Here is a 26,557-nt window from a genome sequence, read left to right as displayed (position 1 = left end):
CGCCCCGAGTCTACGGAGAGGGACGGCATACAAATCTAATAAATAAGTAAGTAAGTAAGTAAGTAAGTAAGTAAGTAAGTAAGTAAGTAAGTAAGTAAGTAAGTAAATAAATGCCCCGCCACCTTCACAGGACTGTGGTGTAAATCCCGCTTCGCTTTACTGTGAGAATAAAAGGCCTTTAATCTTACCACCCATTTCCCTGCCGTGAAACAAAATAATATTTTACACCAGTGCTAGCAAATGACCATTTATTTAAGAAAAAAAGGTTACTAAGCCGTTATTTCCCAAAGTCAATTGTAACGGTGCAAAAGGCAAAATACTGTTACAGATTAGAAAAAAAACAACTCACACGTGTCTATATATATATATTTCAAATATTTAAACTTTTAAAACAGGGTAAAGAAAACAAGGAAGAAAGGGAACTGAAGAATTGTACACCTGAAAGCCTTGATCCACTATTGGCGTCTCTTCTAGTGCTCAAAGGGGGGAAACACCCCCCCACACACACACACAAACGAACGGACAAACTATGCCACCAGTTTTAAAACTGATCTTGTTTGGCAAATTCCTTAATACCTGGCCAAGAGAGAATATAGTAAAACTTCCACACAGCAGAATTACTTTGCCATTTTAAAGTCAAAGAGATACACAGAGTAACCCACATTTGACAGCGAAGAGGAAATGGAACAAAGGAACTTTGATTATTATTATTTTTGATAACAGGGGTAAAAGGTTCCATTTTTTGTAAGCGTCACGCTGGAATGTCGAGCACAAGGAGAACTACTGCAGAGACCAGAGCCGGGAAAGGAAAAAATAGCTGATGCACTGGACACCGTTTCTAGGTGGTTCTAAACTAAAACATCTATGAAACCCCTAAATTCATGACCTACGTTTACATATTCTGCCTTTTAAGGGAGGAGGAGAACCGAGAACTGACACTTTTTGCTGACACAACAAATTTGGGACCGGTGCATTTTCTTCGTTTTCACACACACGGCAAGTTCTTCTCGTGGAACTTACACCGAGAGCAGGAGGCGCCGTATCCCAAAAAACGCCAGCAGTAAAAATTAAAATTTAAAAAACAACCATTTGCAATTTCTTAGTGGAGTCAAATCAGGAAAGAAGGAGGTTGCACTTCCTGAACAGAGGCCTTGTTTTCGGCAACACGACGTCTTCTGAAGCCGATAGAAACCCAGAGTCCGCTGAGAGAGTTCCCGCTGCCTTGAAGTCATCCCAGTGGGGTCTTCCGCCTGCTGTCCGCGATTGCTCGACTGGGCCAAAGGAACTAGCCGCCTGGGGGACACTGGAGCTTCAGGCAGAACTGCCCCCCTGGGCTGGGCTTCCCCATGAAAGAACAGGGAGTCTGGAAAGTTAGTCCTTGTGTAAGTGGCGGAGTTCAGGGAAGCAGAGGAAAGGGTGGTAGGGCAGAAGAGAGAAAACGAGCGGAAACCAATTTGGCTGGTCCCTGGAGAGGAAACAAAGCTTCGTTAATGTTCTGTCCGGCCTGGTTAATTAGCAGTAATTAAGCCCCATTGAAGACTCGGAAGCCAAATGACGATGTATAGTACAGTGGTGTCTCTACTTACGAACTTAATTCGTTCCGGGACTGGGTTCTTAAGTAGAAAAGTTTGTAAGAAGAAGCAATTTTTCTCATAGGAATCAGTATAAAAGCAAATAATGCATGCGATTGGGGAAATCACAGGGGGGGGGGGGGTGGAGGCCCTGTTTCCTCCCAGGAGATTCCATGGAGGCTTCTCCCCACCTTTTCCAGCCCTGTTTCCTCCCAGGGGATTCTTAGAGAGGCCCCACGGAGGCTTCTTCCCGCCTTTTCTGGCTCTGTTTCCTCCCAAGAGATTCCTAGAGAGGCCCCATGGAGGCTTCTCCCAACCTTTTCCGGCCCTGTTTCCTCCCAGGGGATTCCTAGAGAGGCCCCACGGAGGCTTCTCCCCGCCTTTTCTGGCCCTGTTTCCTCCCAGGAGATTCCTAGAGAGGCCTCACAGAGGCTTCTCCCCACCTTTTCCAGTTACAGTTTTGGAGGCTCGGGTTTTAAGTGGAAAATGGTTCTTGAGAAGAGGCAAAAAAATCTTGAACACCCGGCTCTTATCTAGAAAAGTTCGTAAGTAGAGGCGTTCGTAGGTAGAAGTACCACTGTAGTCTGTTTACAAGCTTACAATGTGCTGGAAACAGCAATGAAATCAGAGGAATGTCAGTTCACCTGCCAAAAGTCCAGCATTATCGGCACAGCTGATAATAAACATCCAAAAGTTAAGTCATAAATTCTTCTTCCTTTCTTCTTCTTCCTTTCTTTTCCTCTTCTTCCCTTTCCCTTTCCTTTCCCTTAACTCTACGTCCTTTCTTTTCCTTTCTTCTTGCTGGACTAGATTAATTGCTCTCCCAGGGGCCAAGATTTCTCACTGACCACCATCATTTTCTTTGCCGACCACCAGTGGTCCACGGACCACAGGATGGTGACCTGTGGTTTAAAAGACATCAGCAGGACGTCATATTTGATTGCTAATTATTTATTCAGACTCTCATGCCACTTCATTCCAGAATGAGATGATTTCTTGTCTAGCTAAAATCCTCCTTTCTGGCTACATTCCTGTTCTATTCAGGTCGTTTTCGTCAGAATACATTATTTAAAGCCAAAAACCAAGGTGGGCTTGGAATCTCGTCGCTTTTTCAGGTCTTGGCACACCATTTGCCAGAACATGGCGAAACCTCTTACCGGCTATAATATAGTTTTCCAAGCAGTTCTTCACAATTTCTTTGGAAAGAACAAGAGTTTGCTTGGAGCCTTATTTTCAAAGCCAGTGTGTCCCTGAACTGCCCGAGAAGGTTTAAATAGGGATAAGTACTACCACCCTGCCATTTAATTATTATTTTATTTATTTATTTATTCTCCAGTTTCCATATATATATCAATACAGTGGTACCTCGACATACGAGTCTAATTCGTTCCAGACCTGAGCTCGTAAGTCGATCAACTCGCATCTCGAACGAATGCCTTTAGACTTTGTTTTTCGCGCCGAGATAACTGGAAGCAAGGAGATTCTTGCGCCACCTAGTGGAAGCTCGGCTCATATCCCGAATTTGAGCTCGGGTGTCGAACAGAAATTTCGCTTGCGTCATGGCTCGTAACTTGGAATACTCGCATGTGGAGCAGCTCGTATCTAGAGGTACTACTATATATACCTTAAAACATATCAACCACATAATTATACATTTTTATACAATCAATCATGAATCAATATCCTATTTTTGCACCTATTTTGTGCTATTATTTATCAGTCTGATTTTCTTCATTTCTTTACACTCCCCTCCATTTCCACCTCTTCCTTCTACCTTTTTACTCCTCTTCCCTTCTTCTTTTCTCCCTTCCCGTTCTACTTCCTCTTCTTCCTTCTTGTCCTTTCCCTGGGTGATTCTTATTTTCAGGCCCAAAGTCATTATGTGAAGTTAGAGGTTTTGGCCTGACACAGTTAGCAGCGATAGGCCAAAACACATTCCTTTACGCAGAGTCCAAGGTCAACTGAACTAATGAAGAAGCCAGTAATCCCTGCACCGGATTGGTCCATATGATAGCACTTGTGGATGTGGGGATGTGAAATGAACTTTAACCTGGATGGGAATTGAAGGGAAATTCAGTGTTGGAATGATTCGGCCACGGATCCAAAATGGCTTTGCTAATAAATCGAACCTTGTGTGAGAGCACAGGAATGGAATATGATTTATTTCTCAGATGCTATTTGGTTCGCTGACACTAATCCTAATTCATCTTATATTTAACAGATCGATAACATATTCCCGGACATCTTTAAATTATCGGTGTCCTTTCGAATATCCTTGTTTTTCTTATTTTTACATTTTAGTCCTGTTATCTCATCGTTTTTCCTAATAATTCTAGCTAAAACTTCTAGTGTCAGAATAAACAGTAAGGGAGAAAGTGGACATCCTTGTCTTGTGTTTTTTCGTATAGATATTTTAGTTGTCACGTCCTCATTAAGAATAATGTATGCGGATTGGTGAGTGTATATGGCTTTGATTGTGTTTATAAATTTTTGGAAGAAATTCCATATATTCTAGTTGTTTAATCATAAAGTTCCAAGATACATTATCGAAGACCTTCTGGGCGTCCAAAAAAATTAGGGCCACTTGTTTGTCACTGTGAATTTCGTAGTATTCAAGAATGTTTAATATTATTCTTATGTTATTCCTTAATTGTCTCCCTGGGAGAAAACCATTTTGGTCAGAGTATATAAATTGGTTTAGATAGCCTTTAATTCTGTTTGCTAGAATGGAACTGAAGATTTTATAGTCTGCATTGAGTAAAGAGATGGGTCTGTAATTTGCTATATCCGTGGGGTCTGTATCTTTTTTGGCTATTAGGGCTAGGTTCGCTTCTGTCCAGGATGCGGGAATTTTACCTTTCTCAAAGGCCTCGTTTAGAACTTCTAGCAGGGTCTCTTCCATTTTGGGTGGAAGGTCTTTGTATAATTCACTTGGGAGGCCGTCTGGGCCAGGGGCTTTGTTTATTTTTTGTCTTTTTATTGTCTCTTTTAATTCAATGGTGGAAATTTCCTTGTTTAATAAATCTTTAGTTTCATTTGGTATCTTGGGAAGACAGGCCTGCTCTAATATTTCTTGCGTTTTTTGGTCTTGTATTTCCTTAGTTATTTTTTTCTAGAATATCGTTGTTTTTTATATCATATATATGCAAGTAATTCTTTATTCTAGCTGTATACCGTTAGTCTAATGCTACCTCCTCAAAATCTGATTTATTGAGAGCATTCCTGTTATTTTAATCTGCACGCTTTCAATCCAAGCCCCATAATCCCCACTTCCTCAGCCAGTCTGCGTTTGAAAGACTCCGACACGTCCAGGTCTGTGATGTGCAAATTGGCGAGCTGAAGAAGCAGGTAAATGGTCTAGACATAATATAATTTATTAGTCTCATGTATAGCCCACAGCTTCAAGATCAGGGGAAGGGAAGGAATTCTGGACCACACAACAAGTAAAGAAACAGCAATAATTCATTCAGAGGTTAGGAAGGATAAGTGCTGTTTGACCATATTAGAATTAAAGGCTCTTTCCAGATGTTATTTTTCCCCACGATGAGGTTGCCAATTGAGGCAAGCCTCATGCAACTGTATACTAAAAACCAACACAAAAATGTATGGGCACGATTAGAAGCAAAAAAAAGCTCTCTTTCACTGTGGTGCTTTGAAATAAAGATGCCTGTTACCATGATATTTCATTGAGGGTTGCATTGGGATTGTGTTTGATCTTGAAGGGTAGGGGTGTAGCTGGAGTGGGCATGGGCAGCGCAGTGTGCTGAATGCAGCTGCGAGAGCAATCATGGGCTTTCCCAAATATGCCCATGTTACACCAACACTCCGCAGTCTGCATTGATTGCCAATCAGTTTCCGGTCACAATTCAAAGTGTTGGTTATGACCTATAAAGCCCTTCATGGCACTGGACCAGATTACCTCAGGGACCGCCTTCTGCCGCACGAATCCCAGCGACCAGTTAGGTCCCACAGAGTGGATCTTCTCCGGGTCCCGTCAACTAAGCAATGTCGCCTGGCGGGACCCAGGGGAAGAGCCTTCTCTGTGGCGGCCTCGGCCCTCTGGAACCAACTCCCCCCAGAGATTAGAACTACCTCTACTCTCCTTGCCTTTCGTAAACAACTTAAAACCCACCTCTGCCACCAGGCATGGGGGAATTGAGATCCTCTTTCCCTCTAGGCCTTTACAATTCTATGCATGGTATGTATGTATGTATGTTTGGTTTTTATATTAATGGATTTTTAATCATTTCTAATACCAAATTATTATTGTACACTGTTTTATTGTCGCTGTTAGCCGCCCCGAGTCTCCGGAGAGGGGCGGCATACAAATCCAATAAATAAATCAATCAATCAATAAATAAAATGTCACTCATGTCAGGGGCACCTGCAATGACCAAGTGCTAAGGCAGGACTTTTCTCAGCCCCTCCCTGCCTCTCATTATAATCGTCCCTTCCTTTCCTTTCCTTTCTCCTTCTTTTTCCTTCCCTCTTCTTCTTTCTCCTTCCATCTGTAGATTGTTATCAATCTTTGCCAAAGAATGAGGAGCGCCTGTCTTGTTAAATATTGATTATTTACTCAGCTCTCTGTCCTGCTTAATGTAAAGATTGTTTACTCAGCTCTTTGTTTACCTAAGGCAATTAAACACTCTTCTGTTTATTTACGGTAAAAGTTAATTAAACACTCTTCTGTTTGTCTAGAGCAAAAGACAAACATTTCTCTTTAGTTAGCAATTACACCTTGATATGATCTGTCTGTATGCCATATGTTATATATTAACCATTTATCCATTGTAACTAAATTAGTAAAGTTGATATTTTGTACTTGTGTGCATAAAGAAAATTGCTATAAAAAATAAACGCAGCTCCGAGCAGACAGAGGTCTCTAAAGCAGTGTTTCCCAACCTTGGCAACTTGGAGATATCTGGACTTCAACTCCCAGAATTCCCCAGCCAGCATTTTCTGGCTGGGGAGTTCTGGGAGTTGAAGTCCAAATATCTCCAAGTTGCCAAGGTTGGGAAACACTGCTCTAAGGATACCCAAAGAGAAGAGATCTCTGAACATCATACCCACAGAGAGCAAATCTCTGAATAATAGAGGCTTCATGCCCAGAGAGATATTTTCCTAGCTCAGAACAACTTTGCTCAGAAAACCATGTCTCCGTGTCTATGATTCCTACACCATCCCCTTTCCTTGTTTTTCCTTCCTTGCTCTCTTCACATCTTTCCTTCTTTTTCTTTCTTTTCCCTTTCTCCTTTTCTGTCCCTTCTTGCATCCTTAAATGCAAACAGGGGAAACATTTTTCTCCTTTTGTTTGGAGATTGTTTTGCTAACTATCCGCCAGTGTAAATGAAGCTCCGTTTTGGCAGAGGCACCGCAGGCTGGTCCTTTGCTGTTTCTAGGGTGGCCCTGTGGACCAAATCCGGCACACGGGATTTAAGTTCGACACCCCTGTTGTACATTATGGTACCAGAACCTTTGGGCTTTTGATTTGAAACTTCAAGATTTTATCAACTATTAGGGACATATGATGTCTCGTGTACTTAAGGACACCACGAGGGCGTTATTCCTTCAAGTGTTAATACAGTAATCAGATAAGTAGCATTTTGGATAGGGAGGTTTTGGTGAAGCACTGTTCAAGCTAAAGAGTTACATATTCATAATGTTTACCTTGGACATCAAACGCTTATCTCCCACTGCTGACACCTCTGTCTTCATAAATGGTAATTTCAACCTGTAGAGGACACCTGTTAAGGAAAATATTCTGCAGGGCAAGTCACAGATTAAAAACAAGGGAGATAATAGAGGTTACTCCAGATTTTCAACTTGACGTCCTTCAGAAGCATTGGACTTCTAACTTCTAAGGTTGACCCAGGTGCCAGGGATTCTGGAAACTAAAGTTCAGGATCTAGGGATGTTACCAACGGTGAGAGGATTCTTACGGCAGGCGTTCTCCTAGCAACTGGCTGTAAGGCAACCGTCTGAACCTGGAACCCTGACAATAATGAAACGGGGACACGCCGACCTTCTGTTCTTCAAAAGCAGGACACCCTCTGATGCATTTCTCTTTTCAATCATTTCATCACATGCAAATAGCAGCATTCCAGTATTTGAGGGGTGCCACACAAAGAAGAGGGGGTCAAATTATTCTACAAGAGCACCAGTGGGAAGGACAAGAAACAATGGGTGGAAACTAACCAAGGAGAGAAGCGACCTGGGATTAAGGAGAAACTCCCTAAACAGTGAGGACAATCAACCAGTGGAAAACCTTCCCTTCAGAAGTTGTGAGGGCTCCAACACTGGAGGATTTTAAGAAAAGACTGGACAGCTACTTGTCTCAAATTATGTAGTCTCCTGCTTGAGCAGAGAGCTGGACTAGAGGACCTCCAAGGTCCTCATTTATTCTATTTTTGGTGACAAAATTGCCCCAAGAAGCAAAAAGACATGCACACTCTCAGTAGCAATCTCAGATATTCAGAGATATGGAAGGACATTCTTCTAAAGTCCATAGGCTAACCAGAATCTAACGACAGACCTGTTATTTGGGGTTTATAACATGAAGGTCTGGTTTCCTACAGAATTAAGGAGCAGAACAGAGATAATAAAAACAACCTGCACTGCATAAATCCTGGAAGACTACAGTCGTCATCAGTTTCACTCGTCTCTGTCATTTATTTTTAAATAGCCACGGTGTGGTTTTTCGGCTTCATGAAGGGAACGGAGAAAGAAAGACAAGCCGTGAGCTAGCAAAAGTTTAGGAACCCACAGAAAAAGATACAACTCTTAGTCCCCGCTCAATAGGGTCAGTCAAGAGGAGGCCTTGTGGAGCATAGATCTTCTCATTTTGCTCCTGAATGTACTTGGCAATTTTCTTTAGAACCTGGAATAAAAAGACAGATGCTTGCTTCAATTCCAGTTGTTACCAACTCTTGGTAATACCTTTAAATGATAAAGATCTGACAACAGGCCCTAGGCCCTTACAATTTTATGCATGGTATGTCTGTATGTATGTTTGGTTTTTATAATAATGGGTTTTTAATTGTTCTTAGTATTGGATTATTATTGTATGCTGTCTTGTTATTGCTGTTAGCCGCCCGAGGCTTCGGAGAGGGGCGGCATACAAATCCAATAAATAATAATAATAATAATAATAATAATAATAATAATAATAATAATAACAACAGGTAGATTCATGATGTTCAAGCTAATTGCTCTCTCTTAGCCCAGCTGAACCTCACAGAATTATAATTGTTATAAGAACCCTACACAGTATTATGATTAAATAACACACATACCAAATAAAAACATTGGTACTCAACTCACAAGGTAGTCAATCCTGAGCAAAGGTTAATATCATTAGTTGCTATGGTAGCAGGGAATCATTATATCATTTAACATCATTCCCATGTATTTTTTAAAAAAACACTGTTTTCTTATCACAGAATATTCCTGTGTTCAACCCAACCACCTGACCACCTAACCAACCAACCAACCAATCATGTTTTTATGTATATATGTATTTATTTATTTTCTTTTGGGGTGTTTTTTCTCTTTTTCCTGTTTGATTTTTCTTTTTTCTGTATGTTATACAATGTCGCTTGGTGGGGTCTAGGGGAAGAGCCTTCTCTGTGGGAGCCCCGGCCCTCTGGAATCAGCTCCCCCAGGAGATTCGCACTGCCCCCACCTTCCTTGCCTTCCATAAGAGTCTGGAGATTCACTTATGTCACCAGGCTTAGGGAAATTAGGTCTCAGCCCCCTGGCCCACGAAACGAGATATACGTTGTATGATTGAACTGGTATGATTGTTTTTAAATATTGGATTTTTAGATTGTAATTTTAAATTTAATTAGATTTGCCATTGTACTGTATTGTTATATTACATGTGGTGAGCCGCCCCGAGTCCTCTGAGAAGGGCGGCATATAAATCTAATGAATAAATAAATATGCAATAAACTACTTAATAAAGTAGTCTTAAACTTTTAAAACTACTTAATAAAAACTATTAAAACAAAACAAAAAAAGAAGAAGAAGAAATGTGGTATTTTATCCCAAGTTCAGGACAGGCAGATTTCGAAAGCCAACTTGGCTGGAACTAAGTGCGTTCCGTGTCCATTTTCAGAAAGCGGACACCACAAAGGCCCTCTTAGTAGAGAGACCTCAGAGTAGCCACAGACTGGCACAGAATCCCAAGGATATAAAACCGGGGGCAGAAGCAATTAGAGTGAAACCGATTCTCCTTGGCAGAGCCAGAGAACCGTGTCGTGCTGACTTCTGAGAAAATACGACCTTTCTAAAACTTTCTGAAGAGCATCATCCGGCCAAAAACAAGGCTTTAAAGCCCAGGAAAGTGGTGGATGGAAAAAATGCCATTCGTTCCCCACTCCACCAAGAAGAAACAGCAATAGCACTTAGACTTATATACTGCTTCACAGTACTTTACAGCCCTCTTTAAGAGGTTTACAGAATCTTGTCCCTAACAATCTGGGTCCTTATTTGACCCACTTCGGAAGGACCCAAATTCCTGGGGGCCAAAGGCTGACACTGTAAACCGCTTAGAGAAGGCTGCAGAGAACTGTGAAGCGATACAGAAACACAGAAGACTGACGGCAGAAAAAGACCTCATGGTCCATCTAGTCTGCCCTTATACTATTTTATGTATTTTATCTTAGGATGGATCTATGTTTATCCCAGGCATGTTTACATTCAGTTCCTGTGGATTTACCAACCACGTCTGCTGGAAGTTTGTTCCAAGCATCTACTACTCTTTCAGTCAAATAATATTTTCTCACATTGCTTCTGATCATTCCCCCAGATTTTCAAGAGAAAATTTATACACACAAGTAAATGTTTCAAATGCAAAATGGTTTTAATTTTTAAAACATTAACATTTTTATAGTAGTCCTTACTTTTTTCTGCATGTGTTTTTCCTATCACAGTAAATGAGGTTGAATGTGTATAATTTCAGAAGAGCTGTGCGTGCGTGCGTGTGTACATACACCTAGAAACATAGAAACATAGAAGTCTGACGGCAGAAAAAGACCTCATGGTCCATCTAGTCTGCCCTTATACTATTTTGTGTATTTTATCTTAGGATGGATATATGTTTATCCCAGGCATGTTTAAATTCACTTACTGTGGATTTATCTACCATGTCTGCTGGAAGTTTGTTCCAAGGATCTACTACTCTTTCAGTGAAATAATATTTTCTCATGTTGCTTTTGATCTTTCCCCCAACTAACTTCAGATTGTGTCCCCTTGTTCTTGTGTTCACTTTCCTATTAAAATATATAAATGCTAATAACATATATAAATGCTATTGCTATTAAACAAATAAACCACCACTCTCTGCTTTGTCTGTAAGGAACCCCCCCACCCCACCCCACACACACATAATAGAACATTTCCCTATCCAAAGAGATTGAAACAAAAGCACCTGGGCTAATCTAGCCTTCCTCTTGATAATAGTTATTTTCCCCATAGGCAGACACTTCGATTTACACCAAAATATTCTATCCTGTGATACAGCTCTATCACAGGGCAGTAGGTGCAGGGAAGTGAGTCCCTGTAATGATTGTCAAAAAAGTCAGAATGGAAAAATGGACATTCTTGAATACAGAATGGAAACAGTAAATCACATCCTGCTTGGGCTTTAATAACTGAGGTTTAACATGATGCCTTTCCAATATATATATATATTTTTGCAAGGGATTAGATGCTGTTCCTTCTGTGGAATTTTTTTTTCTTGCCATCAATCCTCCAAGTGTGTATATGTTACCTCCCCCACCCCCCCTTTTGGGGAAAGGAACGGAAATCAGCTAACCAGTCCAGTCAACGAAGCAGTGGAAGTGATGTGCCGGTGCCTGGAGGCTGTTGGGGTCTGGATGGGTGTCAACAGACTCAAACTCAACCTGGATAAGACGGAGTGGCTGTGGGTTCTGCCTCCCAAGGACAATGCTATCTGTCCGTCCATAACCCTGGGGGGGAATTACTGACAACTTGGGCGTCCTCCTCGATCCACAGCTCACATTAGAGAAACATCTTTCAGCTGTGGCGAGGGGGGCGCCAGTTGCGGCCCTATCTGGACCGGGAGTCACTGCTCACAGTCACTCATGCCCTCATCACCTCGAGGTTCGATTACTGTAACGCTCTCTGCATGGGGCTACCTTTGAAGAGTGTTCGGAAACTTCAGATCGTGCAGAATGCAGCTGCGAGAGCAATCATGGGCTTCCCAAGGTATGCCCATGTTACACCAACACTCCGCAGTCTGCATTGGTTGCCGATCAATTTCTGGTCACAATTCAAAATGTTGGTTATCACCTATAAAGCCCTTCATGGCATCAGACCAGAATATCTCCGAGACCGCCTCCTGCGGCATGAATCCCAGCGACCGATTAGGTCCCACAGAGTTGGCCTTCTCCGGGTCCCGTCGACTAAGCAATGTTGTTTGGCGGGACCCAGGAGAAGAGCCTTCTCTGTGGCGGCCCTGACCCTCTGGAACCAGCTCCCCCCAGATAACAGAGTTGACCCCACCCTCCTTGCCTTTCGCAAGCTCCTTAAAACCCACCTCTGTCGTTGGGCATGGGGGAATTGAGAATTTCTCTTCCCCCTAGGCTTATAGAATTTATACATGGTATGCTTGTATGTATGAGTGGTTCTTTAAATTGGGGTTTTTTAGATTGTTTTTAATATTAGATTTGTTTACATTGTCTTTTTATATTGTTGTTAGCCGCCCCGAGTCTTCGGAGAGGGGCGGCATACAAATCTAATAAATAAATAAATAAATAAATAAATAACCTTCTCATAATGTGTCTCCATGCACAGAAATACAGTGTAGGCAGTCAAGCAAGCCAAGCACCCTTCCAGGTAGGAGTGCCTCCCAAGTTTCTCAGCTTCGGCGTAGAGGTTGTTCAGGGTCCGTACGGTTTCTTCAAACTGCTGCCTGTCAATCTGAACAAAGGAATCTCGTTTAGAAATGGGGGGCATTTCAGGCGGGTGCAAAATCTACTTTTCATAGAAACATAGAAGACTGACGGCAGAAAAAGACCTCATGGTCCATCTAGTCTGTCCTTATACTATTTCCTGTACAGTGGAACCCCGACATAAGAGCTGCTCTACTTAAGAGCAACTCGAGATAAGAGCTGGGAGGGGAGAGATATTTTTGTTCTACTTACAAGCCCAAATTCGAGATACAAGCGCCAAGGAGCTGTCTCCTGAAGCCAAACGCTAACTTCCACATTCGGCTTCAGGAGACAGCTGCGAAGCGGCGCGCGTGTTTTAAAAGGTTGCAGCCGGCCTGGGGGGCTCGGGGGGGGGGTGCTTGCAGCTTTCTTTCTTGCTCTTTTTCTTTCTCTCTTTTACCTTCCCTTCCTCTATTTCTTCTTTTCTTTCTCCTTCCCACCTTCTTCCCTTCCTCCCTCCCTTCACTCATTCCTCTCTTACTCTCCCCTTTCATAAGTTTCCTTGCTTCCTTCCTCTGTTCCTGTCCCTTCCCCCTTTCTTTCTTTCTTTCTTTCTTTCTTTCTTTCTTGCTTTTTCTTTCTCTCTTTTACCTTCCCTTCCTCTATTTCTTCTTTTCTTTCTCCTTCCCACCTTCTTCCCTCCCTCCCTCCCTTCACTCATTCCTCTCTTACTCTCCCCTTTCATAAGTTTCCTTGCTTCCTTCCTCTGTTCCTGTCCCTTCCCTCTTTCCTTCCTTCCTTCCCACCCTCCGTCCATTCATTCACCCATTCCTCTCTTGATCGCTTAAAGCCGGTCCCTGGTGCAAAAAGGGTTGGGGACCTCTGTCCTACAGGATTGGGTGGCAGAGAAGTTGAACATATGCAAATTTAAAAGTTTAAGAAAGTTTACAAGTTAAGTGAAAGAAACTTCATTATTCATTTATATGTACATGTACATTTCTTCATTAAAAACATGTCTTTCTGCATAATTTAGACTAACTTTGTGAGTTTTTTGAGGGCTGGAACCAATTAAAATTATTTACATTAATTCCTATGGGGAAAAGTCGTTCGAGATAAGAGCTGTTCGACTTAAGAGCCCAGGTCCGGAACGAATTAAACTCGTATCTCGAGGTACCACTGTATTTTATGTTACAATGGATATATGTTTATCCCAGGCATGTTTAAATTCAGTGACTGTGGATTTACCAACCATGTCTGTTGGAAGTTTGTTCCAAGGATCTACTACTCTTTCAGTCAAATAATATTTTCTCACGTTGCTTTTGATCTTTCCCCCAACTAACTTCAGATTGTGTCCCCTTGTTCTTGTGTTCACTTTCCTATTAAAAACACTTCCCTCCTGGACCTTATTTAACCCTTTAACATATTTAAATGTTTCGATCATGTCCCCCCTTTTCCTTCTGTCCTCCAGACTATACAGATTGAGTCCATGAAGTCTTTCCTGATACGTTTTATGCTTAAGACCTTCCACCATTCTTGTAGCCCGTCTTTGGACCCGTTCAATTTTGTCAATATCTTTTTGTAGGTGAGGTCTCCAGAACTGAACACAGTACTCCAAATGTGGTCTCACCAGCGCTCTATATAAGGGGATCACAATCTCCCTCTTCCTGCTTGTTATGCCTCTAGCTATGCAGCCAAGCATCCTACTTGCTTTTCCTACCATCCAACCACACTGCTCACCCATTTTGAGACTGTCAGAAATCACTACCCCTAAATCCTTCTCTTCTGAGGTTTTTGCTAACACAGAACTGCCAATGCAATACTCAGATTGAGGATTCCTTTTCCCCAAGTGCATTATTTTACATTTGGAAACATTAAACTGCAGTTTCCATTGCTTTGACCATTTATCTAGTAAAGCTAAATCATTTACCATATTACAGACGCCTCCAGGAATATCAACCCTATTGCACACTTTAGAGTCATCGGCAAATAGGCAAACCTTCCCTACCAAACCTTCTTCCCCTATGTCACTCACAAACATATTAAAAAGAATAGGACCCAGAACAGACCCTTGTGGCACACCGCTTGTAACCTGTCTCTGCTCAGAATACTCGCCATTAACAATAACTCTCTGATGTCTACGCTTCAGCCAGCTGCAAGTCCATTGAACTATCCAGGGATTAAGTCCAATCTTCACTAATTTATCTATCAGCTCTTTATGTGGAACTGTATCAAAGGCTTTGCTGAAGTCCAGATAGGCAATATCCATGGCACCACCTTGATCCAGCACCTTTGTGACATAGTCAAAGAAATCAATGAGATTAGTTTCCTAAATGGAAACAACCTTCAGCATATCTAGATGAAAGCCACATGGAGTTTCAATGGCTCAGATTCCCCAGGAAACAGGACTCGACTTCTTGGATGAAGAGTTATAAGTCAGGAGCAGCATGTGCAGAACTCAGGCTAAGGAAACAATTACAAGCTTTAAAATAGTTCCCCCATTGCAATTTCCTTCAGGAAAGTATTTCGAGACATTTTTCAAAGCTGCTTCTGGCACCACTCAGCTCACAAAAGAAAGCCATCAGCTGCTAGAATGAAAACAGTATGTTTTTCCTTGGTGGAGCTGCTGATCAAAAGATCACAAGGAGAACTTGTATTTAACTTTTGCTTTCAACACTGATATCCGCCCAGCATAAGTAGCCAGCAAATTATGAGCCTTTGAGAACAAACATGCCAGAGAGTTCTCAACATTAGAGACAAGCTTGACCTACATAGGGGAATGTACAAATTGCTTTTTCATTATTCTCAAACCATTAAGGATGACATTACCATGAGCAGATTTAACATTTTTTTCTCTTTTTCTTTCACTTAGAAGCTGAAAGGTGCTTTGAGACAAAAACCTCAGTCTACAATCCTAGATCCACCACATTATTTATTTTATTTCTTTATTAATTTTTTAATTCTGCCTTTATTTATTTATTTATTTATTGGATTTGTATGCCGCCCCTCTCCGGAGACTCGGGGCGGCTAACAGCAATAATAAGACAGCGTACAATAATAATCCAATAATAAAAACAATTAAAAACCCATTAATATAAAAACCAAACATACATACAGACATACCATGCATAAAATTGTAAAGGCCTAGGGGAAAAGAGTATCTCAATTCCCCCATGCCTGGCGGCAGAGGTGGGTTTAAGTAGCTTACGAAAGGCGAGGAGGGTGGGGGCAATTCTAATCTCTGGGGGGAGTTGGTTCCAGAGGGCCGGGGCCGCCACAGAGAAGGCTCTTCCCCTGGGTCCCGCCAAGCGGCATTGTTTAGTTGACGGGACCTGAAGGCCCACTCTGTGGGACCTAACTGGTCGCTGGGATTCGTGCAGCAGAAGGCGGTCCCTGAGATATTTATCCCTTTATTACTTACTAGGAAAGTCGTTCTACACAGTAAAGTTTGCTTCTTAGCAAATACATCTGGCTGTCGGATTCCTAGTTACTTATAATATTTTGACTTTCCTCCAGGAATCCTAGAAGCTGGAAATGCTGCCCTCAAAGTGCAAATACTCAAATCTTGAGGTTTTTAAACTAAATGTGATCTTAATAGCTCCACATTTATACATGCTACATTTGATTAGGTTTCTTTTGTGGCTTTCTGAATAGCGTCAATCCAACCTATTTTGTTTATTATTTTCTGTTTCACAGAAAACAGTGATCTTATTCTGCCATCATGTTTCTGTGGTTCTTGTGATTATTATCCTCCTCTTGAAAAATTAAGTTGGAAGAGACCTATGGCTAAAAAGATCAATTGGACTTAGGCACACATTAGCCACATTGAACTAACATTCACACAAGTATATTTGATCAATTATATGCTACCAAATCCTTGCAAACTAATGGCACTTTGCAATCAAAGTAAGACATCTGTAGCAGCAATATGTAGAAATTTTCCAGTCTCTCCGATAAATATTAAACTAAGTGCTCTTTTTCCAGCATTATCAAAAATATCTTTGGTATAAAACCATCTGTAATAATGCAAAAAATAGCCCTGCCTTTGAAATCCAGGGTTTTTGCTTATAATTCTATTGTTTTTTATTATTGTTTTCTATCATACTTTGTATGCTGCCTAAAGCCTTTAGAGCAGGGATCCCCAAACCTGGCAACTTTAAAGATTTGTGGATTTCAACTCCCAGAATTCTCCAGGCAGCTATGTTTGAAGACTTCTTATTTTCAATCAATTGTAAGTGATTCAAAAGAACGTTAATATAGCAAAGAGGTCTTTAAACATAGCTGACTGGAGAATTACACAAGTCTTAAAACTGACATGTTTGAAGACCTCTGCTTTAGGGCAGTAGGAAAAGCAAGTAGGATGCTTGGCTGCATAGCTAGAGGTATAACAAGCAGGAAGAGGGAGATTGTGATCCCCTTAAATAGAGCGCTGGTGAGACCACATTTGGGATACTGTGTTCAGTTCTGGAGACCTCACCTACAAAAAGATATTGACAAAATTGAACGGGTCCAAAGACGGGCTACAAGAATGGTGGAAGGTCTTAAGCATAAAACGTATCAGGAAAGACTTCATGAACTCCATCTGTATAGTCTGGAAGACAGAAGGAAAAGGGGGAACATGATCGAAACATTAAAATATATTAAAGGGTTAAATAAGGTTCAGGAGGGAAGTGTTTTTAATAGGAAAGTGAACACAAGAACAAGGGGACACAATCTGAAGTTAGTTGGGGGAAAGATCAAAAGCAACGTGAGGAAATATTATTTCACTGAAAGAGTAGTAGATCCTTGGAACAAACTTCCAGCAGACGTGGTTGGTAAATCCACAGTAACTGAATTTAAACATGCCTGGGATAAACATAGATCCATCCTAAGATAAAATACAGGAAATAGTATAAGGGCAGACTAGATGGACCATGAGGTCTTTTTCTGCCGTCAGTCTTCTATGTTTCTATGAGTAAAGTAGCAGTTCCCTTTAGGGTCCTCCCCCCACCAAGGGAGATGAGAAGGAAGTTCAGTTCCTGATTGTATTAATGTTTGCTTTGCTCTTGGGAGGCTCAGAAACATTCCAAATGAACCAGACCCGGGGTAGGCAAAGTTGGCTCTTCCATGACTTGTGGACTTCAACTCCCAGAATTCCTGAGCAATCATGCTAGCTCAGGAATTCTGGGAGTTGAAGTCCACATGTCCTAGCAGAGCCAACTTTGCCTACCCCTAGAGTGGAAGACAGTCAAGGTCTATTCTTATTTCCATTTCTATCCCTATTCCATCCTATTCTTATAACCAAATATTCCACTGTCAAATACTCTTCCATACGGAGCTGGTCCTTGTCGGCTTTTACTCTTTTGATTAGTGGCAGATTCAAACCTGAATAACATAAGCCCAAGCGCTGAAGCCCAGCTGTTGCTTTAGTTACCACCGTAATAAAGGGATTTCCACAAGCCTGGTTCTTTTGTGGTTCTTTAATTGCTTGTCTTTAGCAGTCAGCTAAGCACAAGCAGGCAAACCGGTTTTGTATATTTCTTAACAGGAAGTAGGCACCACCAAAGGGTGGATTTGTAAGATGAAAATAGTTTGTAAGAAGAGGCAAAAAAATCTTAAACCCCGGGTTTGTATCTCGAAGTTTGTATGATGAGGCGTTTGTAAGACGAGGTATCACTGTAATTTACAATCTTGAGTATTAAATTAATTTAAAAAAAATAAATAAATCCAAAGGCAGAATGGTAAAACAGCTAAAGACAACCGATGCAGTGTAAAATCCTGAAGATATACAACTTTGCAGTGAAGGAAAGCCATAGGAGGAAAGCCACATTAGTCTACCATCACCCAAAACTAGGAGATAGGTCGGACTTTTTCTCATCAGCAAATCCTATGAAAAGACATAAATTGCAGCCTTTTAATCAACTTGCTAGTCAGAAAAGCTGCTCACAGATTCCTCTTGATTCTATGCAGTGCAACGTTAACAACGTAAAATGGCAACTTTAAATTAAGGGAGAATCTGTACTTTCCTCTAAAAAAAAAGCACTTTCATTGCTTTCAAAGTCACAAAATGTTTCCACCCCTGGTAATTTTAGTTGCATAGAATAGGTAATACTGTAATTATCCGCTCTGTCAGCAACAGAAATCACTGCTAAGTCTTCCTCGGGGGCGGATAGCTCTTTACCTGCCTGTATAGGCCGAAATCTGGCAAGGGGACATACACATGAGATTTTGGTGATTTTTTGCTTCCGCGCATCTGCAGAAATGAAAAAATCGCCAAAAACTCTCGCACACAAATATCCCCTCGCAAGATTTTGCTTCTGCGCAGGAAGCAAAAAATACAAAAAATGAAAGAAAAAAAAGATGGCGGGCCCCCGAAGGACTGGAGTGGTTGTGCACAAATTGCGCAATTTGGTGGCCGCTCCCGGTGCACAGTTGCCTACCACAATGGTAGCAATCCATCCATACTCTTCCTCCACCCAGCCTAAGACAACAATGAATGATGGGTGGTGTTGGTGTTCTTTGAGCTTGGCTGTTTTACTTGTAGACACCTTCCTTTTGCCGCACGAATCCCAGCAACCGATTAGGTCCCAGAGTTGGCCTTCTCCGGGTCCCATCGACAAAACAATGTTGTCTGGTGGGACCCAGAGGAAGAGCCTTCTCTGTGGCGGCCTCGACCCTCTGGAATCAACTCCCCCCCCGGAGATCAGGACTGCCCCCACCCTCCTTGCCTTTCGTAAACTCCTTAAAACCCACCTTTGCCATCAGGCATGGGGAAATTGATTCCCCTGGGCCGTTCCGTTTTATGTATGGTTTGTCTGGGATGTATGACTGTTTTTTATATTAAGGATTTTAACTTTTTTTTAAATCATTGGATTTGTACTGTGTTTTGCTGTTGTGAGCCGCTCCGAGTCTCCGGAGAGGGGCGGCATACAAATCTAATTAATTAATTAATTAATTAATTAATTAATTAATTAATAATAATAATTTCATTATCCAAACTAGGTAACGTCATAAGTGCTTGTGAGGAGTGGGGTTTGCTCTCAATTTATAATCGAATGGCTTGCATTGTTGTTGGGCTGGTCTACGAGGCTTTACACCTCTCTAAAATCCACCTATACTTAGTGCCAGGAATCAAACAACAACATAGTAATTCGTCAGTTAGTTTTATGTAACCTGCCTCTTAATTTTTCATAAGCGTTGAAGAAACGCAATATATGTAATGCAATTCACGAAAGTGTTTGCAGCTCTTTCAATAAAGCAGCCTTAAATTAGGCATCAGCAATTGAAATGTCTCCCTTTGATGGTCATTCTAAGACAGCTAGGAACTGGAGTTCATCGTCATTTGTAAGATCAGGCTTCTTCCCTATCAGAAAACAGGTTTTAAGCAAGTATGATTTGATTGAGCAAGTGACAGATCCCAGTCACTGAAGTCAAAGCATAAAGGGCAGCAGGGAGGTTTCCACAAAGGAAGCTTGGACACCTGCTGTCTGAACACTTGGTGATTCAAAAGACACTTGACTGACAGAATGACTCCCCAATCATCGTCCATCCCTTGCAGATGCTCCCAAGTAATTCTTTGCATTGTATCATATAAACATAGAAACATAGAAGTCTGACGGCAGAAAAAGACCTCATGGTCCATCTAGTCTGCCCTTATACTATTTTCTGTATTTTATCTTAGGATGAATATATGTTTATCCCAGGCATGTTTAAATTCAGTTACTGTGGATTTATCTACCACGTCTGCTGGAAGTTTGTTCCAAGGATCTACTACTCTTTCAGTAAAATAATATTTTCTCATGTTGCTTTTGATCTTTCCCCCAACTAACTTCAGATTGTGTCCCCTTGTTCTTGTGTTCACTTTCCTATTAAAACCACTTCCCTCCTGGACCTTATTTAACCCTTTAACATATTTAAATGTTTCGATCATGTCCCCCCTTTTCCTTCTGTCCTCCAGACTATACAGATTGAGTTCATGAAGTCTTTCCTGATACATTTTATGCTTAAGACCTTCCACCATTCTTGTAGCCCGTCTTTGGACCCGTTCAATTTTGTCAATATCTTTTTGTAGGTGAGGCCTCCAGAACTGAACACAGTACTCCAAATGTGGTCTCACCAGCGCTCTATATAGCGGGATCATAATCACTCCCTTCCTGCTTGTTATACCTCTAGCTATGCAGCCAAGCATCCTACTTGCTTTCATGCCAGCTCCTCGTTTTTTAATTAAAATACCTAGATGCAGATTCGGCAGAGGTACTGAAACCAAGCAAGTCATTATGAAAGGTGGGCAATTTGGTCCTCGCCAGACGCAGTGTGTTATACGGATCCAGCCAGCTTTGTCTTGTTTAAGCACACGATAGTTTCAAGCTAGGGGCTACTCACCCGATTTTCCAACTCTGGGGGGAATTTGGTCTGGAACTGGCACTTGGTGCCACTGCTGTAGTCCCTTTGGATGAAGACTTTGCTGGCAACAGGCGGCTGCTGTGGCCTCATCTCGCAGCTCAAACTGGCCAGTCTGGATGGGAAAGGACAGATAAGCTATCAAAGTGCGTCCCACTCTTACCAGGTCACTCAGGTGTGCTGACTGCACATGTGCCCAACTGAGCAGCTCTCTGGTTCTACACACTGGGCGAATATTATAATCAATTAAATGGTCCTATACATTTAGCATGCATACCAAAGGCATTATTCCCTCTACTTAAAAAGGATGAGTGTTTCACATGTATAGTAACATTGCTCCAGTTGTTACAAGTGATCTTCAACATCCTGCTTGATGTACTGTCCTCCAAGATGACTTTTCAATACATGAAACATTCATGATTCAGCTGTCCCTGCAACTCAAGAACCGCCAATGAGGGGAGACTGAAAAGACTGGGGAAATATTTAGCCTTGAGAAGGCGAAGAGACCAGGTTGAGTCCGCACGAATCCCAGCGACCGGTTAGGTCCCACAGAGTTGGCCTTCTCCGTGTCCCGTCGACTAAACAATGTCGTCTGGCGGGATCCAGGGGAAGAGCCTTCTCTGTGGTGGCTCTGACCCTCTGGAACCAGCTCCCCCCAGAGATTAGGATTGCCCCCACCCTCCTTGCCTTTCGTAAACTCCTTAAAACCCACCTCTGCCGTCAGGCATGGGGAATTGAAACATCTCCCCTTTGCCCATGTAGTTTTGGTGTATGATTGATTGTGTGCTTGTTTTTTAATATATATTGGGGTTGCTTTTATGGACTTTTTAACCTAAAACTGTAATTTAGATTGCTAAATATTAGATTTGTTACTATGTACTGTTTTTGCCATTGTTGTGAGCCACCCAGAGTCTGCGGAGAGGGGCGGCATATAAATCCAATAAATCTAATCTAATCTAATCTAAGACAGCAGTTTCCGTTAAAAGAAGAGGTCTTGTTTCCATCATCACAAAAGGCACAGCATGGGCCAGTAATCTGAAGTAAGAGAAAGGCAGGCTCCAACTGAGGGCAAGTAAAAGACGCAACCCCAGGTATAAACTCCAGAAAGATTCAACCACTTTTAGCCCCTTTCCTCTTTTTTTTTCAGGGTCCCAGTTCCTTTCCAATACAGCTTTCCTATATACAGTACAGTATATATATTCCTCGGCTCGTTTTTCACCTCTTCATATATCATACAGTAATGACTGTATGACTGCAACGTTGTTGCTTCTATCCTTACGATTTATATTGACTGGTTCCTATTATGATTTGATTGCTTATTTGTACCAGGACAATCATTAAGTATTGTACCTTATGATTCTTGAGGAATGTATCTTTTTGTTTATGTACACTGAGAGCATCTGCACCAAAGACAAATTCCGTATGTCCAATCACACTTAGCCAATAAAGAATTGTATTGAATTGAATTCAATTCTTATTCTATTTTCTATTCTTCTATTATTATTCTATTCCTCTACTCTATTTTCTATTCTATTCTATTCTTCTATTTTCTATTCTATTCTATTCTTCTATTTTCTATTCTATTCTTCTATTTTCTATTCTATTCTATTCTTGTATCCTATCCTATCCTATCCGTCTATTCTATTCTAATTTTCTATTCTATTCTTATTCTATTCTATTATTCTGTTCTATTATTATTCTATTACATTACTATAATAAATAATAATACTTTATTAGATTTGTATGCCGTCCCTCTCCAAAGCCTCGGGGCGGCTCACAACAATAGTGAACAATATGAATAAATCTAATACTTAAAAACACTATCTAAAAACCTACTATCTTATCCCTATTCCCATTCTATGCTATACTGTATTGAGATACTTCCCCCCCCCAACCCCATTTACTATACGAAAACCACCCAAGCCTACCTTGAATAATAAAAATAGGGATAGCATCGATCCATCCTCCCAGACACTGCTGTGTTGTGTGCATGTGCGCGCACCTGAGCCCAGGTGAATACCGATCCCTTTGGAGAAGCCCTTTGGCTTAATGCTCCCCTCTCTCTCCCCTCTACACACCCCCCCCCCAAAAAAATGAGGAAAGCAAAGCCTGGGGACTCTTCCTAAGCAGCAGCCCGTTTATATAGGGCAGTTGGGAGGCTGAAGTCCATTTCGGCCAAAGGGAGGGGGGGAAGGAAAGAGTGTGTATGTGTGTTTATGAGGGGGGGAAAGTGTGTGTATATTTATGTGTGCGTGTGTTTATGTGTGTGTGTTTGTGAGGGGGAGGAACGTGTGTGTGTTTATGTGTGTGTGTTTGTGAGGGGGAGAAAGTGTGTGTGTGTTTGTGGGGAGGGTTAAACTGGACCTTTTCTAATTTCCCATTTTCTAAGAAAGGCCCTTAAGGAGACTCTCCCCCTCTTCACTCCACCCCCAGGGCCAGGCTCTCTTTCTCTTCACACCTTTAATGCCCCCCCTAAAATTGCCAGGGGGCTGTTCCCCCCCTTTCCCAGCCTCTCATCCACTCCCCTCCACGCCCCCCCAGAGGAAGAAATGCCCTGAAGGCCCTCCTCCCCCAGGAGGGACGCCCCCGCCCCATGTGGAGAAGGGACGCCGGGTGGTGCCCTTTCCCCGCCTGAAGCGGTTTCAAGCCCGCCTCGCGACAACAAGGACAACAACAACCCTACGAGGTAGGCCAGGCCGGGCTCGTCAAGGAGACGAGCCTTGAGGGGAGCCCCCCGCCAACCGCCGCCCCGCCCCCTCGGGCCCGCCCCCGCCCCAACCGCCGTCACACACCCTCGCCCCCTCCCCCGCTTACGGGCACAGCCCCTCCGCCGCCGCCGCTTCTTCTTCCTCCGCTTCCAGCGTCGCTCCGCCGGCGACGCAAGCTCCCTTCGCTTTACGGCTCTGTCGCAAAGCCGCCCTTTTGCCTTGAAGTTTGGCAGGCGAGAGGCCGACTTTACGGCCGCTGGGCGGGGCCGCGCCGTAGATTTAGAAATGAGTCTGTTGTAGAGTGCTCCTCGCTCTCCGGAATGGGTCGCTTCCGGGTTCCTCTCGAAGGAAAGTAGCGGGGGTGGGGGTGTCTCCCAAACTCGGTCCCTTTAAGACTTGCGGACTTCAACTCCCAGAATTCCCTCAGCCAGTTTTGCTTGGCTTTGCTGGCTGCGGAATTCTGGGAGTTGAAGTCCGCAAGTCTTAAAGCGACCGAGTTTGCAGACCCTTGCTTTTAAAAGTATATTTTATTTTAATTTATTTATTTGTTTGTTTGTTTTTGTTTTATTAGATAAAATAAGCATTTATTTTGATAAAAATAAAAAGATTTTTTTGATAAAAAGTATTTCTTTTGATTTATTTAGATAAAAGACGAATTAATATTTATTTATTTATTTAGTCAGTCAGTCAGTCAAATAGGTATACATAGATATGACACTGTCTATATACATGAGATGGGTACTAATAAGAGAGACACTTAGGACAGGGGACTGTAGGCACGCTGGTGTACTTATGCACGCCCCTTCCTGACCTCTTAGGAATCAGGAGAGGTCAACCGTGGATAGTGTAAGCGTAAAGTTTTGGGGGGTCGGGTGATGATACTACAGAATCTGGTAGTGAGTTCCATATATTAACTACTCGATTGCTGAAGTCGTATATTCTACAGTCAAGTTCGGAGTGGTTTACTTTAAGTTTGTAAGTCAATGACTACTTCAGCTTCAACCGCAATAACACAAGAGCACGCAACAGATTCAAACTTAATACGAACCGCTCCAAACTTGACTGTAAAAAATATGATTTCAACAATCGAGTTATCGAAGCGTGGAACTCATTACCGGACTCAATTGTGTCAACCCCTAACCCCCCAACACTTCTCCCTTAGACTCTCCACGATTGACCTCTCCAGATTCCTAAGAGGCCAGTAAGGGGTGTACATAAGTGCACTGTTGTGCCTATCGTCCCCTGTCCAATTGTCTCTTCTTTCTTTCACCTATCTTATATATTCTCTTCCTTTCATATATCCTCTCCTCTAAGTTCACCTTCACCCTCTTTTATATTATCACATGTCTATTTTTCTTCCTATGTATCTGTGTATTGGACAAATGAATAAATAAATAAAAATAAACAAATTGTGTGCTTGTGTGTTGTTGTGGTTGAAGCTAAAGTAATCGTTGACAGGAAGGATGTAGCAGATTATTTTATGGGCTATGCTTACGTCTAAATCCAGGATTTCAAGTCTGGTTGTGTAAGGTATACTGTTGCGGGTAGAGGAGTGGAGGGTTCTTCTTGTAAAGTATCTCTGCACACTTTCTAATGTATTTGTGTCCAATATGCGGTGTGAGTTCCAGTCAGATGAGTTGTATTCAAAGATTGATGCTAAAACATACGATGAACGGTTGCAGGAACTGGGCATGGCTAGTCTGGTGAAGAGAAGGACCAGGGGAGACATGATAGCAACTCTACCAATATTTGGGGGGTTGCTCCAGAGAGGAGGAAGGGGGGGGTGTCAAGTTATTTTCCAAGGCCCCCGAAGGCCAGAGAAGGAATAATGGATAGAAACTGATCAAGGAGAGATTCAACCTGGAAATAAGGAGAAATTTTCTGACCCATGGAACAGAAATTGTCTTGAGCAGTTGTAGAGCTTCATCACTGGAGGCTTTCAAGAAGAGACTCAACTGTCATCTATCAGAAATGGTGTAGGGTCTCCTGCTTGGGTGGGTAGGGGTTGGACTAGATGACCTACAAGGTCCCGTCTGTTCTGCCTGATTGGGCTCAGGCAATGCGTAACAGTCCAAGGAAAAGAATTCAAACACACACGTGCTCTTCTAATCAGCAAACTTGTATTAAACAAACAAAAAAGGGTTACTCAAAACAGTCCTTAGTGTCAGGAAACAATGATAGTGCAAGGCTTACTTCAGCCGCATACAAAACACAGGAAAAAACAAACAAAGACAACCTGGAATGAGCAGAGACGTTTCAAGAGTCCTTTGAATCTTTGAAGCAAACAGCAAGTCCCAGAGGTTTCACCTCCCACGTGTCTGAAAAAGCTGAGTTGAAAATCCAAAGGCACGGAACAGAAACTTCAGAGCAGGAACCACAAAATAACACAGATAAACAGCCACAGTTTGCCTTGTGCCTTTGTTCCCTTTTATACCTTTAGCCCTCATTAAGGGAACCACACCCAGCCCAGGTGCTACTCTGATGACTTGTAATACTCCTTTAAGCGATCCCTCCTTTGCATAGCTCTTCGGCTACGCAGGTCTATGTATTGATCTGCAGAAGAATCCAAGAACGAAAGACTGTCTGAGGGACTGCATGCCAAATCCCCTGGGCCGTCTGCTGAATCCTGCAAACCAGTGGCCTCATCCTCCTGGCTGTCTGCCACGTCTTCCTGGCTGTCAGCCAGGCTTTTGCACTCACTTTGTGCCGCGTCTCTCCCATCTGTGGGAGCAACGGCTGGCCCAGGCCCAAACACAACACCGTCCAACTCTGTTAATCTGACTTGAGTGGACAAAAGGACTACAGGAGATCATGATAGCAACTCTACCAATATTTGAGGGGCTACCATAGAGAGGAGGAGGCGGTCCAGCTATTTTCCAAAGCACCCAAAGGCCAGATAGGGAATAATAGATGAAAACTGAACAAGGAGAGATTCAGGCTGGAAATAAGGAGGAATTTTTTGACAGTGAGAACAATCAAATGATGGAACAGAAGTTGTGGGAATTTT

The 26,557-nt window shown here is 42.3% G+C and overlaps 1 protein-coding gene across 2 annotated transcripts; it reads right to left on the bottom strand.

Moving 5' to 3' along the window:
* Positions 1–231: 231 nt before the first annotated feature.
* Positions 232–23,836, bottom strand: GOLGA7 (golgin A7). 2 transcript variants are annotated; one of them, XM_070765344.1, is made up of 6 exons: positions 23,657–23,836; positions 20,825–20,957; positions 12,363–12,515; positions 8,347–8,448; positions 7,239–7,302; positions 232–1,465 (listed from the first exon to the last, which is right to left on the bottom strand). In XM_070765344.1, exons 2-5 carry the CDS (start codon positions 20,933–20,935, stop codon positions 7,255–7,257), a joined length of 414 nt encoding a protein of 137 aa, XP_070621445.1. In that variant the 5' UTR covers positions 20,936–20,957; positions 23,657–23,836; the 3' UTR covers positions 232–1,465; positions 7,239–7,254. The 2 variants fall into 2 exon arrangements, with proteins under 2 accessions (XP_070621445.1, XP_070621444.1); XM_070765343.1 differs by lacking the exon at positions 23,657–23,836 and adding an exon at positions 22,771–23,368.
* Between the last annotated feature and the right edge of the window lie 2,721 nt (positions 23,837–26,557).

Source organism: Erythrolamprus reginae, chromosome 12 (genome assembly GCF_031021105.1).
Source record: "Erythrolamprus reginae isolate rEryReg1 chromosome 12, rEryReg1.hap1, whole genome shotgun sequence".
Classification (NCBI taxonomy): domain Eukaryota; kingdom Metazoa; phylum Chordata; class Lepidosauria; order Squamata; family Dipsadidae; genus Erythrolamprus; species Erythrolamprus reginae.
This window is presented reverse-complemented; position numbering and strand designations above follow the sequence as displayed.